This window comes from Myiozetetes cayanensis, unplaced genomic scaffold (assembly GCF_022539395.1).
Source record: "Myiozetetes cayanensis isolate MyiCay16 unplaced genomic scaffold, myiCay2020 scf18, whole genome shotgun sequence".
Lineage (NCBI taxonomy): Eukaryota > Metazoa > Chordata > Aves > Passeriformes > Tyrannidae > Myiozetetes > Myiozetetes cayanensis.
In genome coordinates this window covers 11,978,444-11,993,193 of record NW_026087389.1, presented here as the reverse complement: position 1 = coordinate 11,993,193, position 14,750 = coordinate 11,978,444, and the positions used below count along the sequence as shown (strand labels likewise).

At 52.1% G+C, this 14,750-nt stretch overlaps 1 protein-coding gene across 1 annotated transcript; it reads left to right on the top strand.

Annotated features, from left to right (window-relative positions):
* Nucleotides 1-552: 552 nt before the first annotated feature.
* On the top strand, nt 553-8,597 carry LOC126638792 (cytochrome b-c1 complex subunit 1, mitochondrial). Its single transcript, XM_050312960.1, has 13 exons — nt 553-658; nt 1,060-1,200; nt 1,663-1,749; nt 1,889-2,018; nt 2,754-2,952; nt 3,527-3,606; nt 3,748-3,863; nt 4,260-4,403; nt 5,140-5,300; nt 6,317-6,402; nt 6,856-6,944; nt 7,477-7,552; nt 8,378-8,597. The coding sequence occupies exons 1-13, from the start codon at nt 587-589 to the stop codon at nt 8,440-8,442; spliced, it is 1,446 nt and encodes a 481-aa protein (XP_050168917.1). The 5' UTR covers nt 553-586; the 3' UTR covers nt 8,443-8,597.
* Nucleotides 8,598-14,750: the final 6,153 nt, after the last annotated feature.

The window sequence follows — 14,750 nt, the reverse complement described above, 5'->3', positions numbered from 1 at the left end:
ATCCCTGGGATCCCCATCCCCTGGGACCCCCACTCCCCTGAGGCTCCCATTCCCCAGGATCCCCATCCCCAGGATCCCTGTCTCACTGAGACCCCCATTCCCTAGGACCCTCATCCCCAGGGATCCCCATTCCTCTGAGACCCTCATTCCCCTGACACCCCCACCCACCGGGTCTGAGACACCCATTCCCCGGGACCCCCATTCCCCAGGGTCCCCCATCCTCCGGGACCCCCATTCCCCTGAGACCCTCATCCCGTGGGACCTCCATCCCCTGGAACCCCCATTCCCCAGGGACCCCCATCCCCCGAGACCCCTATTCCTAAGGGACCCCCATCCCCAGGACTCCCACCCCCAGGACCCCCATTTCCAGGACCCCATCTCCCAGGACCCCTATTCCTAAGGAACTCCCATTTCCCAGGACTCCCATCCCCGGGACCCCTATTCCTAAGGGACCCCCATCCCGGGACGCCCATGCCCTCCCGCCACCAGAGGGCGCCCCCGCCGCCCGCCCGTGCCGCCCCAGCCGCCCGGCCCGCCCTCCGCGCAGGCGCAGCTCGGTGGGTCGGTCGGCCGGGGCAGGGACAAGATGGCGGCGCGCTCGGTGTGCCGGGCGGGCAGCGCGGCCGGGCGGGCGCTGCTGTGGGGGCCGCGCCCCTCCGTGAGTCACCGCGCCCTCCGCGGGCAGCGCCGGCGGGGGGAGTTCGGGCGGGGCGCGGGCGACCCCGTGGGAAGGTGGTGCTACCGCCGGGCCCAGCCTGCGCAGCGGCCGGGAAGGTCACGGGGACGCGGCGGGCGGCGCGGGGCGGGCGGCGGTGTCCGTGAGACCCCGGGGCGGGAGCGGGGCTGGGCGGGCGGGGGTGGTGGCGGCTGTCGCTGTCACCCGGTGCGGGGCTTTCCGGGGGCCCGCCGCCCGCTCCCTGCCCGGTGCCGGTGTGACTGGTCCGCATGGCTCGTCCCTGGGGTTTTCCTCCTGCTCCGAACCTCTGGCGCCGCGGCGGGTCCTCGGCCCCGCCGAGGGGAGCTGCTGGCCGGTGGTCGTGACAGCCTTTGTCTTTTCAGGCAGCTGTATTGACTTTGACAAGGAAGCGAGGTGCTGCCACCTATGCCCAGACACTCCAAAATATCCCCGAGACCGAGGTCACCACCCTGGAGAACGGGCTCCGTGTGGCCTCAGAGGAGTCCAGGCAGCCAACCTGCACCGTAAGTTTAGGATAGGTTGAGGGCTTGCTTGAAGCCTATATCTGGTCTCCGAAAAGTGACAGACCCAGTCTGAACCAAAGCTTTTGGCAGAGTCCCCACTGCTTCTCTCTGTGAACTGGTGTGATCAATTAACTAATTAACTAACAGCAGAAGGCCCAGCCTAGTGTTGTCTTAAGTCTGTAGTCAAGCTTTCATGCTCTACAAGTTTTCTTAGCCTTGCAATTTTGCGTGAGCAATAAGTGATCGGTAGGAGTTCTCTCTCTGGCAAAACCAGCTTTGGTGAGGCTGACAGATAAAAAGCCAAAACGTGTGCGGGAAATAGTTGCTGGTGTTTGCTCTTACTTTGATGCTACTGGTGTCAAGTGTGGGTAGCAGACTTCTTGTCCCTACTGTTTTGTTTATGGCACGAGGATGCTGATTGTTTTCTTCTCTGCTGTTGTCACTCCCTGTTTCTGCTGCCAGGTGGGAGTGTGGATCGGGGCCGGGAGCCGCTATGAAAATGCCAAGAACAACGGGGCTGGTTTCTTTGTGGAACACCTGGCCTTTAAGGTAAGGAGGTGTGCTGGGTCTGCACAGAACTGCTCTGAATACTGAATGTTGTTATTTTCCTTGCTTTAATTCTTCGGGGGGGTGTGGGGGGTGTGGAAAGTTATTCATTTCGTGATTGAGTTTATCTGTTTCCTTTTAGGGCACAAAGAATCGTCCTGGCTCTGCCTTTGAGAAGGAAGTGGAGAGTCTGGGTGCTCACCTGAATGGGTACACATCCCGTGAGCAGACTGCCTTCTACATAAAAGCCTTGTCTAAGGACATGCCCAAAGGTAGGATGGCCAGGGGGCAAAGTCTGATTGGGAGCTTCAGCAAGCGCATGTGCTTGTGTTTCTCTCCCCCAAGCATCCTTTCTGTCAACCAGGGATTGAAGCTGTAGCTGAACAGTAAGTTGGAGGTTCTGGTTGGTAGTTAAAGAGAGAAGTGCAGTGACATGGTGCTTCAGCGCTGCAAGTTCGTGTGTTCCTAAACAAAGAGCTTTAGTTGTGTCAGGCTGGACTGTATTGCCAGGAGGGAGGATGGGGGGATTCAGGAGTCTGGTTGTTTTATGGAGCTGGGAAACTGAGGTCAGGAACAGCTGCTGTGTGAGGAGTCCTCATTGCAGCTCTTGTGGATGCTGCTTGTGCTCTGCTGCCATGTGCAGAATCCTCTGGGTTGGTTTTGGCCAGAGGTGATGATGAGTCAGGGCTATGGGCCTTACTGTAGATATGGGGTATCACAGACTCTGTGTAAGGATTCAGTGTGTTTCTGGAGCAGTACCCTGCTTCTGACATGCTTCACCTTCTGCAGATGTTGCCTGCTTCCCACTGGCAGTGATGAGCTGACTTGGAGGCTCTTGCTAAACCGGTGTTGTTTGTGCTGTGGGAACGGGCAGCACTCAGCCCTTTTATGTTGCATCCCCTCCCCAGCGTGGTTTGTTGCTCACTCCTCCTGTGTGTCTCTTCTCCTTTCAGCAACAGTGGGTGGCAGTCAGGCAGTGGGATGCTAACATGGGAATTGTGTTGCAGTTGTAGAACTCCTGGCTGACATTGTGCAGAACTGCGCGCTGGAGGACTCTCAGATCGAGAAGGAACGTGGCGTCATCCTTCAGGAGCTGAAAGAAATGGACAGCAACCTGATGGATGTCACCTTTGATTACCTTCATGCCACTGCTTTCCAGGGCACTCCGCTGGCCCACACTGTTGAGGGGACCACAGAGAACATCAAGTGAGCAACAGGCTGGATGCAGGGCACAGCCCAGGGGTTCAGTCTGTGGGGTGCATGACTGCTGCTGGTTGGTTGTGGTGACTGCACGAGGAAACCAGTGTGTGCATGGAGGTGATCTGTGCCCGTGGGGCTCTCCTTGTGCCCTGTGTTTTCCTTGTTGAAGCTGGTGAAAGCATAATGCTGCACACATTCCTTAGAACCCCCTAGTGCAAGACTTGAGGTTGGAAGGGACAGGATGAACTTTCTCCCATGCTTGTCAATTGTTAGAGAAATTGAGAGCTAGGGTGATCATTGAAGCAGCGGCCTTGCGTTAGGTCAGTGACTGGGCTCAGTACTTTCCAATCTGCATTGAATTTTATCCTTAACTCTTCATCTTAGCTGCTGGTTCCCGCTCTTCGTGTTCTAGAATTAGAGCACAGGGAAAACACAGTGCACAGTCTTGTTTCTAAAAAGTATTGTTACCCCACAACAAACAGAATCACTGCTGTCTCTGCACTGCAAACTTGATTGTCCTAAGCCTCTCATTCCTCCAGATCAGAGATGCTGATGTGCCAGGTCTCTGTGTTCTCTCTAGGCGGCTGACTCGAGCAGATCTGGCTTCATATGTTGATACTCACTTCAAGGCACCCCGCATGGTCCTGGCAGCTGCTGGAGGTAAAGTTCTAGATCCTTGTGGTTCTGGGAAGCCTGATATTTTCAACTGATGATCAAACCCCTGTCACACATCTCTAATGTAAAATCAGATCGTTTTGTTAAAGTACTCCAGGACTGCAAGTCTCTCTTTGCTGTTGCCAGGTATTTCGCACAAAGAGCTGGTAGATGCAGCTAAGCAACACTTCAGTGGAGTGTCTGTCAAGTACAAAGAGGATGCTGTGCCTATCCTCCCGCATTGTCGCTTCACAGGGAGTGAGGTAAAGTTGTTTTGGTCCCCATCAAAACAAGCAGGTGTTGCCCAGCTGTTGAATGAATGTGAAACCAATTACAGCTGCTGCTGAGAGGAAAAATCTGTGTATCTCGGAGAAGCTGATGATGCGGCATCTTGGTAGTGCTCCCATGTTCTGTTCTTGGGGCTTATTGCCACGTGTTGGGTTTTAGATGGGACCCACATCCGTTAGGAATGAGAGGCTGTTGCTCACATCATCTGCTGGAAAACTCACATCAGAGCAGTTTGTGCTCAGTAGTGCCTGAGACTCTTTCATTTCACTGGAGTCACATCAAGTACCCTGCTTTGTCAGCCTGGTGTTGCAGCAGGCTGCGGGCAAGTCACAGTGCTCATGCTGTTCTCCTCCACTCCTTTAATGTTCTAGATCCGTGCCAGAGATGATGCTCTGCCCCTTGCCCATATTGCTCTTGCTGTGGAGGGACCAGGATGGGCTGATCCAGACAACGTTGTCCTCAACGTGGCCAATGCCATCATTGGGTGCTACGACCGCACTTTTGGAGGTGGGAAGGTAAGAGGCTTGTGAGTGTGACAGGGAGAGCCTGGAACCTTTTAATATGAAGTACTGTGGGGAATCTAGGTGTGAATGTGCCTTAGGGAAGGCTGTTGTGGTTAGCTTCCAACTGTGAAGGGGTTAGGAGCTTGGAAAATAGGATAGAAGAGTAATCAAGGGTAATCCAGGGCAGATCTTGAGGGGTGATGCTGGGAGATGAACTGAACCTTCTCTGCTAAGTTTGGAAGAGGTTTAGCTGGTGAATTCTCAGCAGCTTATTCCCACTCTCACAACTAACCACTTGGTGGGGGCGGTGATGGAAGCACAGTCTACAGTCTCATGATGCAAGCTTGCCTTACAACTGCAGAGCAAGTGGAACTTGTTCAAAATCCCAGTATTGTATCCATTATCGTCTGGAATCTGTCTGGACTGTGTAAGTGTGCTAGCCCCTGCTGCTGGGAGACCGTGTGCTTCCCATTTTCTCCCACTCCTACGGTGGTATGCATACCAGCTCCTCATCTGCAGCTGGGAAAGGAAGTGGGTTTGCTGGATGGACTCCTAGGCCTTTGTCTGTGGCTTTTCCAGCAGTGAGTTTCATCTGTTGACCACATGAAGGGTCTAAATTAAGATCCCCTTCAGCAAAGTGTTCCGCTCTGTCTTGTCTGTGGTCTTTATGAAAACATCTCAGTGGGAAAGAATTTGAGCTGTGAGGAAGCTGAGAGCGAAATGGCTGACAGTATCTCCTTATTTACAGAATCAGTCTAGCAGGCTGGCTACGCTTGCTGTGGAGCATAATCTCTGCCACAGTTTCCAGACATTCAACACCTCTTACTCTGACACTGGCCTCTTCGGTTTCCATTTTGTGTCCGATCCTCTTTCCATAGATGATATGATGTTTTGTGCTCAGGGGGAGTGGTAAGTACAACTTTGGCAGAAATTGTGTTTAAGATTTGACCCTCCTATGGGAGGCTGAGCTGCTGGGGGAGCACATGAAGTCTGCAGGGAGCTGTGTCTGTGAACTTCTTGGTAACTTGCATTCTGGTTAAGTGATCCTGTAAGTGGTTTCTGTAAATCTTGTAGGATGTGGTTTTTGAGGAGCTGTTTTAATCCCTTAGGGCTCTTCAGGTCTTTTGTTCACACTTTCAAGTATTAGCACCGAGGCTTTGGGGTTTTTTTATATGCAGTCGAGATCATTCCTCAGAGACAAGGCTTTCCTGGGTGCCCAGGAGACGTATCTCCATTGTCTTGTTAAGCCTAAGCAAAGCAGGCGGAGTTCTTACCACTCGGGCTGTTGTGTTGCAGCTGATTTATGTCCTGCTGCTGGAGTCATGCCAACGTTTGGGAACCTTCTGGCTGTCCATCTCATTGTGTCCACAAACCAGTAATGGTTTGAGGCTACATCTGAGATTCAGAGTCAAGCTGTGCTGTGTATGGAGCAGGTGGAGTGAGCCCTTGCCCCAGAGACGTTGCTGTTGGCAGGGGAGGAGGGGATTTAGCAGCTGGAGTCCAAACAGACTCTGTGGAGCTGTCTTGTTCTTTCAGCATCAGTTTCCATAGCAGCTTGCCATGCGTGGGAATGGCTGACACGCCTTCCTTTTCCTGTGATAGGGCAGTGCATTCCACATGCTGCTGGGCCTGCTGGGCAAGCCAGAGCCAGCACCAGGGCTGTTCAGACCTTTGTGAGTGTAACTCAGTATGTATCCTGCTGGCTGAATCCCCTGCCTGTGAGCTTGAGCTCTTGCCTCCTGCTGTTCGGTGCTCCCCAGTTCTTAGCTGCTCTGTGGAGATCAAGGATGAATCTCAGCCTGCAGGGCAAGCAGTGTTGATAATAGCTTATTTTTGCAGAGGCTTGGGAAAGGGAGGAATTCCCTTTCTGTCTGAGCAGACAAGCAATTTTAAGAGCTTTTGTGGTTTTTCCATCTCCTCTCCAGGATGCGTCTGTGCACTAGTACCACAGAGTCAGAGGTGACAAGAGCCAAGAACTATCTCCGAAACGCCATGGTGGCTCAACTGGATGGTATGTTCTGCTTTATGGATGGACCACTGTGCAGCTTTCAGAGGGTTACTGCTCGTGTCTCTCCTGGGCAGCAGGAGCTGTGCTGGACATTGCAGTTCTGCTGGCAGGCACTGGGCAAAACTTCCTCTCCCTGCTTCTCGTTCTTCTGCCATATTGGCAGAGCAGCCATCCCCAGCCTGCTGTGCTCCAGCGAGTGACATACTGCCTGGTGACCTAAAAATTGAGACCCTCAGACTGGTCTGCCTTGGCTGTAAGACTTTGGAGACTAGTGAAGCAATCTGTGTATTGCTTAGCTCCTGCTGGAGCTGCATAGAGTGGGAATTAGGACTGTGCTTCGTTAGCAACTGGTTTAATAGTTGCAGTTTCTCGTCTGTGCTTTGGCTGATGATTGTGGACTGTGCTATTGTGGAAGGCTTTCTGCTTCACTGACCATGTGATATTTTCAATCTCTAGGTACTACACGAGTGTGTGAGAATATTGCAAGCCATCTGTTGAACTATGGACGCCGTATCCCTCTGGAGGAGTGGGATGCCAGGATTTCTGTAGGTATCCATTTGTGTTGGCTGAGGTACCTGAGCGTGGTTAATGTCAGCATTTTCTGGCCTTAGTTTGCTGGAGTAACATGTGGCTTATTTATCCCTTAGACTGCCTGGAGTCCAGGTGGTTATCCCACCGATACTGATGTAGAGGTCAGAATCTCTGGCATAGACTCAGTGTATCCTGTGTCTGTGTGGGCATCCCAGAAAGAAGGCATACATCTGTTTTAAGCAGCACAACTTGAAATTCCTTTAATATTTCACCAAGAGGTGTCCAACACCTAATTTGTGTCATTCTGCAGCCACTGTATCCCTTGGAAGGCTTCAGATTTTTAACTGCCTTGTCTTCTGTACCTTCAGAGGAATGTGCTGTGTAGGACATTGGCCATCCTCACTGGCAGAGCTGGGCAGTTGGTCCCCAAGAGTCTGAGTGTGTCTTTTTAATGATCTTGATATGTAATGGCAACAGTAAATTTGCAACTTTGAGAAGTGCAGGTCTACTGGAAGAGTCATTAATTGGTTATTTGATATTTATTAGGCTGTTGATGCAAGAATGGTGAGAGATGTCTGCAGTAAATATATTTATGACAAATGCCCGGCAATTGCAGCAGTGGGTAAGTAGTGTGTGGTAATTAGTACTTGCTAAAAAACAGCATGGGGCCAAGAGCTGTGTGGAAGTGAGTTGCAGGCAATCCTGGTGTGTCTGTCCTGACCTCCTTAACCACTCTGGTTCTTTACTGGTATCCTCCTGCCTGTGCACATGAGGTGTGCCAAGGCACATTTCCCAGGAGATCAGACCTGCAGGTGAGGGAGAGGCAGTGGCAGGGAGCTGCTGGCTGTCCTCCCACCTCTCCTTGCTGTGGAGCTGTGACTAAGACTGGGAGTCCTGTAGCTGGGTGTGGGCCCAGCACGTCTGCCAGGTGTCCTTACCCTGGGGTCAGGGTGGTTTATGTAAGGGAAGTGAAGGGACCTGATTCTCCTGTGCTGCTCTGGCATGTCTATCTGGCCAAGGACAAATACCTCTCGGAAAACCTGCCTAAGCAGCTCAGCTCTGCTCTGCTGCCTCCTTCCTGTGTGTTGTGAATTCCCCTCCTCCAGGCAGCTGTTTCCTCTGGCCTTCTAAGTGGAGCTGCTTGGGAAGGGAGACAGTTTATGAACAGGAAGTTGGAATGACGTGGTGGCTCCCTGTATTGCATACCTGTATGTGGAGCTGTACTGAGCATTGTGGAGCAGTGTGAGAAAAACAGCTTATTCTGTCAGGGGATGGTATCTCCTGGGTTTCCTGATGCAGGTTTGAGCTGTGGTTGCCTGGTTTTGTGCAAAACTGCTCTGGATTGTGAGCATGGTCTGCTCTGCCACCGTCTGCTTTAAGACCATGAGAAACTGCACAGGGATTTTAACTGTGTCTCCAGTGACTAACTCTTGTTCTGTTCACTCAGGTCCCATTGAACAGCTCTTGGATTACAACCGTCTCCGCAGTGCCATGTACTGGATCCGTCTCTAGGATGTGTGCCTGCAGGTTGGAAGGAGTGAAGCTGTGGACTGTGACAGGTTCCTTCTGCCACTGAATGCCTTGTATACCACGGGCAGGCTGAGTCCATTCAAAGCAGCTGTCTTCTCGGTGTTAAATGTATAAAAATAAAGAACATCCCATGTGGAGTTGGTTCTGCTGGGAGTCAAGTGTGTCTTGCTGGGTTGTGTTTGTAGACATTGTTAATCTTGCCAAATTGGGGACATATTTGACCAATCAGTCTTGATTTGTCAGGGCTCATGCTAGAATCTTGTCTGTGTGTCTGTCATTAGCCCTGCCTTCTCTGTCCTGAGCTGGCAGTGTCATTTAGAGGTTTTGTCTCTAGGCTGGTTGAATGAAATCTTTACACTGGGATGAGGCTGCCAGGGTAGCTCAAGCTATTCCCAGTGTGCTCTTCTGTGCAAGGAGCAGCCCAGTCACACTGGAGCTGTAGCTGTGCTGTTTGTGCAGACCTAAGAGTAGAGGGCACTGTCTGGGGGAACCTCTGCACTTTTCTGCTCATCAAGGAGATCAAAATGCATCTATGGAAAGTGGGTCCTTGTCCTGTCCCTGGGCTGTGGTGTTAGTGTTTGTAACCCTCTTGTTGGAGTGCGCACCGGGGGGTGGGGGTGGAGGGCAGCTTGTGCAACCCCTCTGTCCCTCATCAGCTGCAGCCAGACCTGGCCAGCTGAATCCCCACCACTTGCTGAGGTTGGAGAGGGTGGTCAGCAGGGCCTTGCTGGTGTTGCTCTAGCAGAGTCAGGGTGGTGTGAGGAGCTGGAGCTGTTGCTAGACAGACATCTCTCCAGAGGAGCTGTGTTATAATAACCCATGTTTCTATGGGGAGATGTGTCAATTAATCTTCCTGGTTACCTGTAAACCAGTTTAATAATGAGCAGAGATTGTTGTGAAGTGTGTTGGTGTTGGTCTACATGTTCTTTTTGCAGATGACCCTCCATCCATCCAGTCAGGCTCAACTTTACAATAGCTGAGAAACTGTAGCCTATACCTGGAAGATAATCTGAATAGCTGGAAGAGCTACCCAGCCCTTTCTGCTTTTTTGGTGTTAATCTGGTTGTTGCTCCCTTGTCTTGCCTCCGGGAAGCTGGAATGTGGAACAGAAAGGATGAAACTGAGCAAGGGGGGTGGAGAAGAGTTTCCCACCAGGTGGCACTAGCCTGACACAGCTACCCTTGGAGGCTGTGAGGTACTCCTGTTGGATTTTTGTCTTGGGATGAGTGTCTCTGGGATTCTCATTTAATTTCCAGGTTCTGCCCTGACAAGTGAGATTTAAAAATAGTGAAAAAGTTTCTGAGATTTAGTCACTACACTTGAGACTAATCCAGTGTACTAAATCATTTGTGCTGAATCTGGATTCTTGATCAGAGAGTCAGTGTGTCTGAACTCATTGCGTATACAAGGCAAGTTTGAAACTGTTAAATGTTCTTGGTGCAATTTGGGTTTAACTAACATCACAAGCTCTGGCTCGTTACAAGTGCACTGAGGGCTGAAAAACTAAACAGGCTCACTTACGCCTCAAGCCCTGTGGAACCAGTAAATGATTGTGTCTTGGTTTGGTGACTGCAATCAGACTGTAATCCTCTTTTGTCTTCCATTGCTATATATTTTCCCCTCCCGGGTGAGCTTCCAGGGTGTTTTGCAGCTGGTGAGAAATACAAGGGAAGGCAGATGTATATCCTTGCTTTAGCATTTCCTACAAGTTTTCTTCTTTGGAGGTATCTTTTTATTGAGTAATTAATTCCTCAGGCTCTCCTGCACTAGTTTATACTGGGAACAGATACAAACCCCTCTGCAACTGCTGCTTTCCAAGTTGCTGTTTCTCTGCAAAAGCAGCTGGCTGTGCTGAGCAGTGTGCTCCCAGCACTGCAGCGAGGATAACTCCTGACTAAAGGGCTGCAGCTCTTCAAGGGTGCCTGGCTTATGCAGCCTTACATGGATTTTGTAGATGCTTTTTCCATGTAGAACTCTGAGTATCTGGGCTGACCTGGAGTAGGAGCCATGTCCTGGTGACTGGCACTGGATGTAGAGGGCTGTTGGGTGCCTGCTAGGAGTCGAGGTTGAGATGTTGGCATCTTCTGACTGCAGTTGTGATGGCACCTGTAGTGAGTGCCTGTTGTGTTTGTGTGCTGTGGCACTCCGTGCTTCCAGAAACACAGGCATCTCCCCAGCTCCAAGGATTGAGAGGTTTGCCATATAACTTTTCCTTGGTAAACAACAAGCATTCAGACTGGGGATCTGAAAGATGGGGAGGGGAAATCCATTCGGGAGTTGAGAGCGTTATTGCTTGGCAAAGATACTCATGCTCTGAGCCTTATCAGGGACTTGGGAAGTGTAGCCTGGAATTGGTGCAGAGTCATTGAGCATTTGGCAGATGAATCCCTTGGTGCTGGAAGAATGAATCTCTAATCTCATTGGCAGGTGCCTTGTTGTTTGAGCTATCTTAGGGTGTTTCTGTTGCTCCACTGGAGCAGCCTCAGTCCAAGGGAATCAAAACTGGCAAGCGTCTGGCATGATGAAAGTGTCCTACCTCAGTGCTTTTCCTGAACCTTGAAAAAGTGAGATCTTTTGCTGGACCTCTCCCCTCCCCTTCCTGCTGTTTCTGCTGCCCAGTGAAGGACAGTGGCAATGCCAGAGGAGGGAGTTGGAACCATCCCTAGAACCGTCCCAAGTTCACTGTAACTGGAGATGGCCTGGGTGACCTAATAAATCTGTTTCCTGGCTCCATGGACAATGCGGGATTGTTCAGCGGGGCTCTTTGACCAGTTTAGTTTTCAATGGCTTAAGTGTTTTATTTTGCTACTTCACTTGGAAGGTTACTTGGGATCCCATTAGACTGTGCTGATAAATTTAGCCTGGTGCATGAGTTGGCCTTTGCTCCCTCCCCTTCTGCACGGTCTCATCCTCTCCTGGTGAATTCCCTCTTTGAACCTTGCACCCTCCGCCTGCCTCTGGGCAGTTTGCTTTCCTCCATGACACCTTGGCATTCTGTCTGTTGGCTGTCAAAAAGGAGGATTTGGAAAGGAGGATACCGTGCTCATTGTGGCATCCTGTGCAAGGCTCTGCACAGTTACCTGCACAGTGGCTTGTGTCCACCATGCAGAGCTATTCCAGGTATGTAAACTCCAGCAGTGAAAATGGGGAGCACTCACTAGAGCCGTGTGCTGAGCGCTCCGTGTTTCCTTGTTCTCTGCAGGAAAAGCTGCCAGTACCCCCAGTGCAGGGCTGGGCAGATGCACAGGGTGGATCTGCTTGTGGAGCAGGCAGCCCCTTTGATATGTGAGATGCTTGTTTGGGATCCGGGTGCTTGCCAAGAGAGGGGCCACAGCAGCCAATTGTCAGAGTTGCCTCACCTGAACTAATTACCCGCCCTGGAAAGTACAGTTGATACTAATCATAGGTGCTGAGCCAAGCCTGTCCTGGGGAAGCAGGGAGCTGCAGGGAGGCTTTCACAGAAATGAGAGGCTTGGAGCTGTGCCGCTCTTTGGTGCCACAGAGCTTCTGGGAGGAGAGCCCACAGCCCTCTGGGCCTGCCTCTCTACCTGCTCTCCTGCCAAGGCTGGTGAAGCAGTGGGAGCCATAGGTGAGTGGGGTTTAGGAGACAGGGCGCAGTGCAGCTCTGGGCTGCACCGTGTTGCTGGAGCCTTGCTCTGCTCAGAACCCCAGTGCAGGAATTAACTGAGGCATCAGCATGGCTGTGACCAGGGGCCTTCTCCCCCAGCCAGCCCCTGGGAGGGGTTGTGGTTTGCCCAGGAGAGGGGTGGGTTCTCCTTGTGATGAAATGTCACTCAGCAAGGCTGCAGGATTGCCAGGCTGAGGGTGGTACCTGGTGCTTGGCAGACTCACAGGCTTGCCCTGCCCAGGGCTCCTGCACTTCACTTTACTCTTCTGTGCACTGCTGGGGCTTTGTACACCCGGAGAGAGGAACAGTGAGCAGTGGTATCCAGACACACATACAGAGATCCTGTTTCCTATTTGGAAAAGGAAATGCCTCATGTAAAGCTTTAGTGTGTTCATTGCGTGGAAAAGCAGTGGACAAAAGGCCCATCCAGGCCTGACTGCCAGCTACAGCCAACCCAGGCTGCTATGAGGCACGAGGCATGGTGGCAGGACTTGTCTTTGTCTCGGCTCTGTCTTCAATGGTGTATCAGGAAGGGGTGACTCAGAGCCCTGAACATCCTCATTAAAAGCTGCTTTACCCCACGTGCCATCCAAAGAGGATCAGTGGTTCTCACTTTTCCATGCAAGTCGCTGCTTTCCAGTCCTTTCCCCTTACATGTTTTCCTTCCTCAAGGCTCTGAGCTTTTTAGTGGGGCTACCAGGCATAGGTTTGGCTTTGCTGCCCATTCAGCCCAACACTGGAGTTGCCCAGAAAAGCCACGTCAAGCATGGGGCCTGGAGGAGGATCTGCCCAGGTTTCTTACCTGCCCAGGAATGGAAAATGGAACTGCTGGCCCAGCACTGGGCTACTGGGGTGGCAACATGGGGAGGTTCCAGCCCTGGTCTGTGAGAGCAGGGGGGATTTTTTCTGTGCAAAGAGGTATCAACAGTTTTGGATCACCTCTCAGGGGCTCTGAAGACACTGCTGCTGTTTAGTGTCCCATCATCCATCGCTGAGCCTCTGCCGTGCTCTGGGGTTATTTAAGGTTCCATATCCTGCTCTGATGCAAGAACTGCACAGCACAGACAGCATGGGGACAGTGAAGGAAGCTGGATTGAATGCCACATGGCCTGATTTGAGCAAGGCTTAAGATAGTGAAAGAGAGCCTGAATATCTGAGCGCTGTTCTTGGTTCTGCCAAGAGCCTGCAGTGTGATGCTGAGCATTCAGCTTTCCTGGGTGCTGTGTTGTCCTGCTGTGAAGGTGGATGCTGACACCAGGTGCAATGCACAGGAAAAAGCTGCTCCCTGTGCACTGCCCTCAGCACAGATGTGCAAAACAGCCCCAGTACTGTGCACTCACTGCTTTCTGCTTTGCATGTGGCTTTTATCCAGAGTAGGCACTTGGATAACGCTATAAAGGGAGCGTGCTGCTTATCTTTGATTTGTTACATTCAGGGAAGGATGAGTTTACTCTTCTGGGGGGTATTTTTTTCTTCCTTATTTGAATGTTTAATCCAGGGAATTAAAGTTATGTTGCTTCAAGATTTAGGAGTTGATGCATTTCAGCTTCAGAAAAATGCATTCTGAGTTTCTCAGGGTGCACTGCACAGTTTGGCACCGTACAGATTGCTGTATAAACAAACCCATGGCCCCTCCTTTCAGACTGCGCTGCTCTTGAGCAGCGCTTGTAGTTATTGAGGAACAGACCTGGTGCTACCCATGAAGCCTGGAAGGTGGGATTTCTAGGTAGGGATAACTGCCCATGGGTATGGTGAGCAGGGCTGGTGTCTCTCACAGGAGGCTTGGTGAGCAGTAGCTTTAGGAACTGGAGTAGCAGGCACTGTGTCTGTGGCAAGTTTCTGCCTCTGCTCCCCTGGCAGCAGGATACCCTGGTGTGCCAAGGGGCTATCAGGGAGAGGCAGCCCGTGCGTGTGCTTGAGCCCTGGGCATCTGGGATCCACGTGGCAGTTCTACTTTTCCATCCCTTCCCCCACTGGCTGCTGCAAGGCTGGAGGTCCCCGCTGCCCCTGGCAGTTGTCCGCTGTGGTTCTTAGTCGTCCCCTGCTTTGTTTACAGCTGTTCCAGATGTGCAGCGCTTGGCAGGAGCCCCTATGACATGGGAACACAAGTATCTCCTGTTCCTGCCTCGCACATGCAGCGGTGACTCACAGGTGACCTTGCCCCAGCTTTGCTGAGGGGGATGGAGGATGAGGTCCTTGTGGTTCAAGGTGACTCCAGAAGGTGGTGAGGGGCCAGAGACAGGATGCTGTGCTCTTCCCTCCTTCATGGAAGCATGGGGTGGGGGGTGTGTGGAGGTGCTGGTGACATTTTTTCCATGAGGAGCTGGAGCTCTGAGAGCCCTCCACTGTCATTCCCCTGGGAATGCACTCTGTGGGTGCAGACCGTACCCCCACCCTCTTTGGGCCCCCCACCTGGGCTGCTCAGCGTTCCCCCTGGCGCTCTGCAGCATCCTGCCCCACATCCACCCCACAGGGTCCTTGTGTGGGGTGTACGTGTCCCCCCGCCCTGTGCCATCCCAGTGACGCACCCTCCTGCTCAGTGGAGATATGAAGTCATCCTGGGGGGGACTGGGGAGGGAGGAGTTCCCATGGTGACAGACAGCGATTCACCCGACAGGGCAGGGCGGGTGCTTCGTCCTTTTTATTCCTTTCTTCTGGAGTT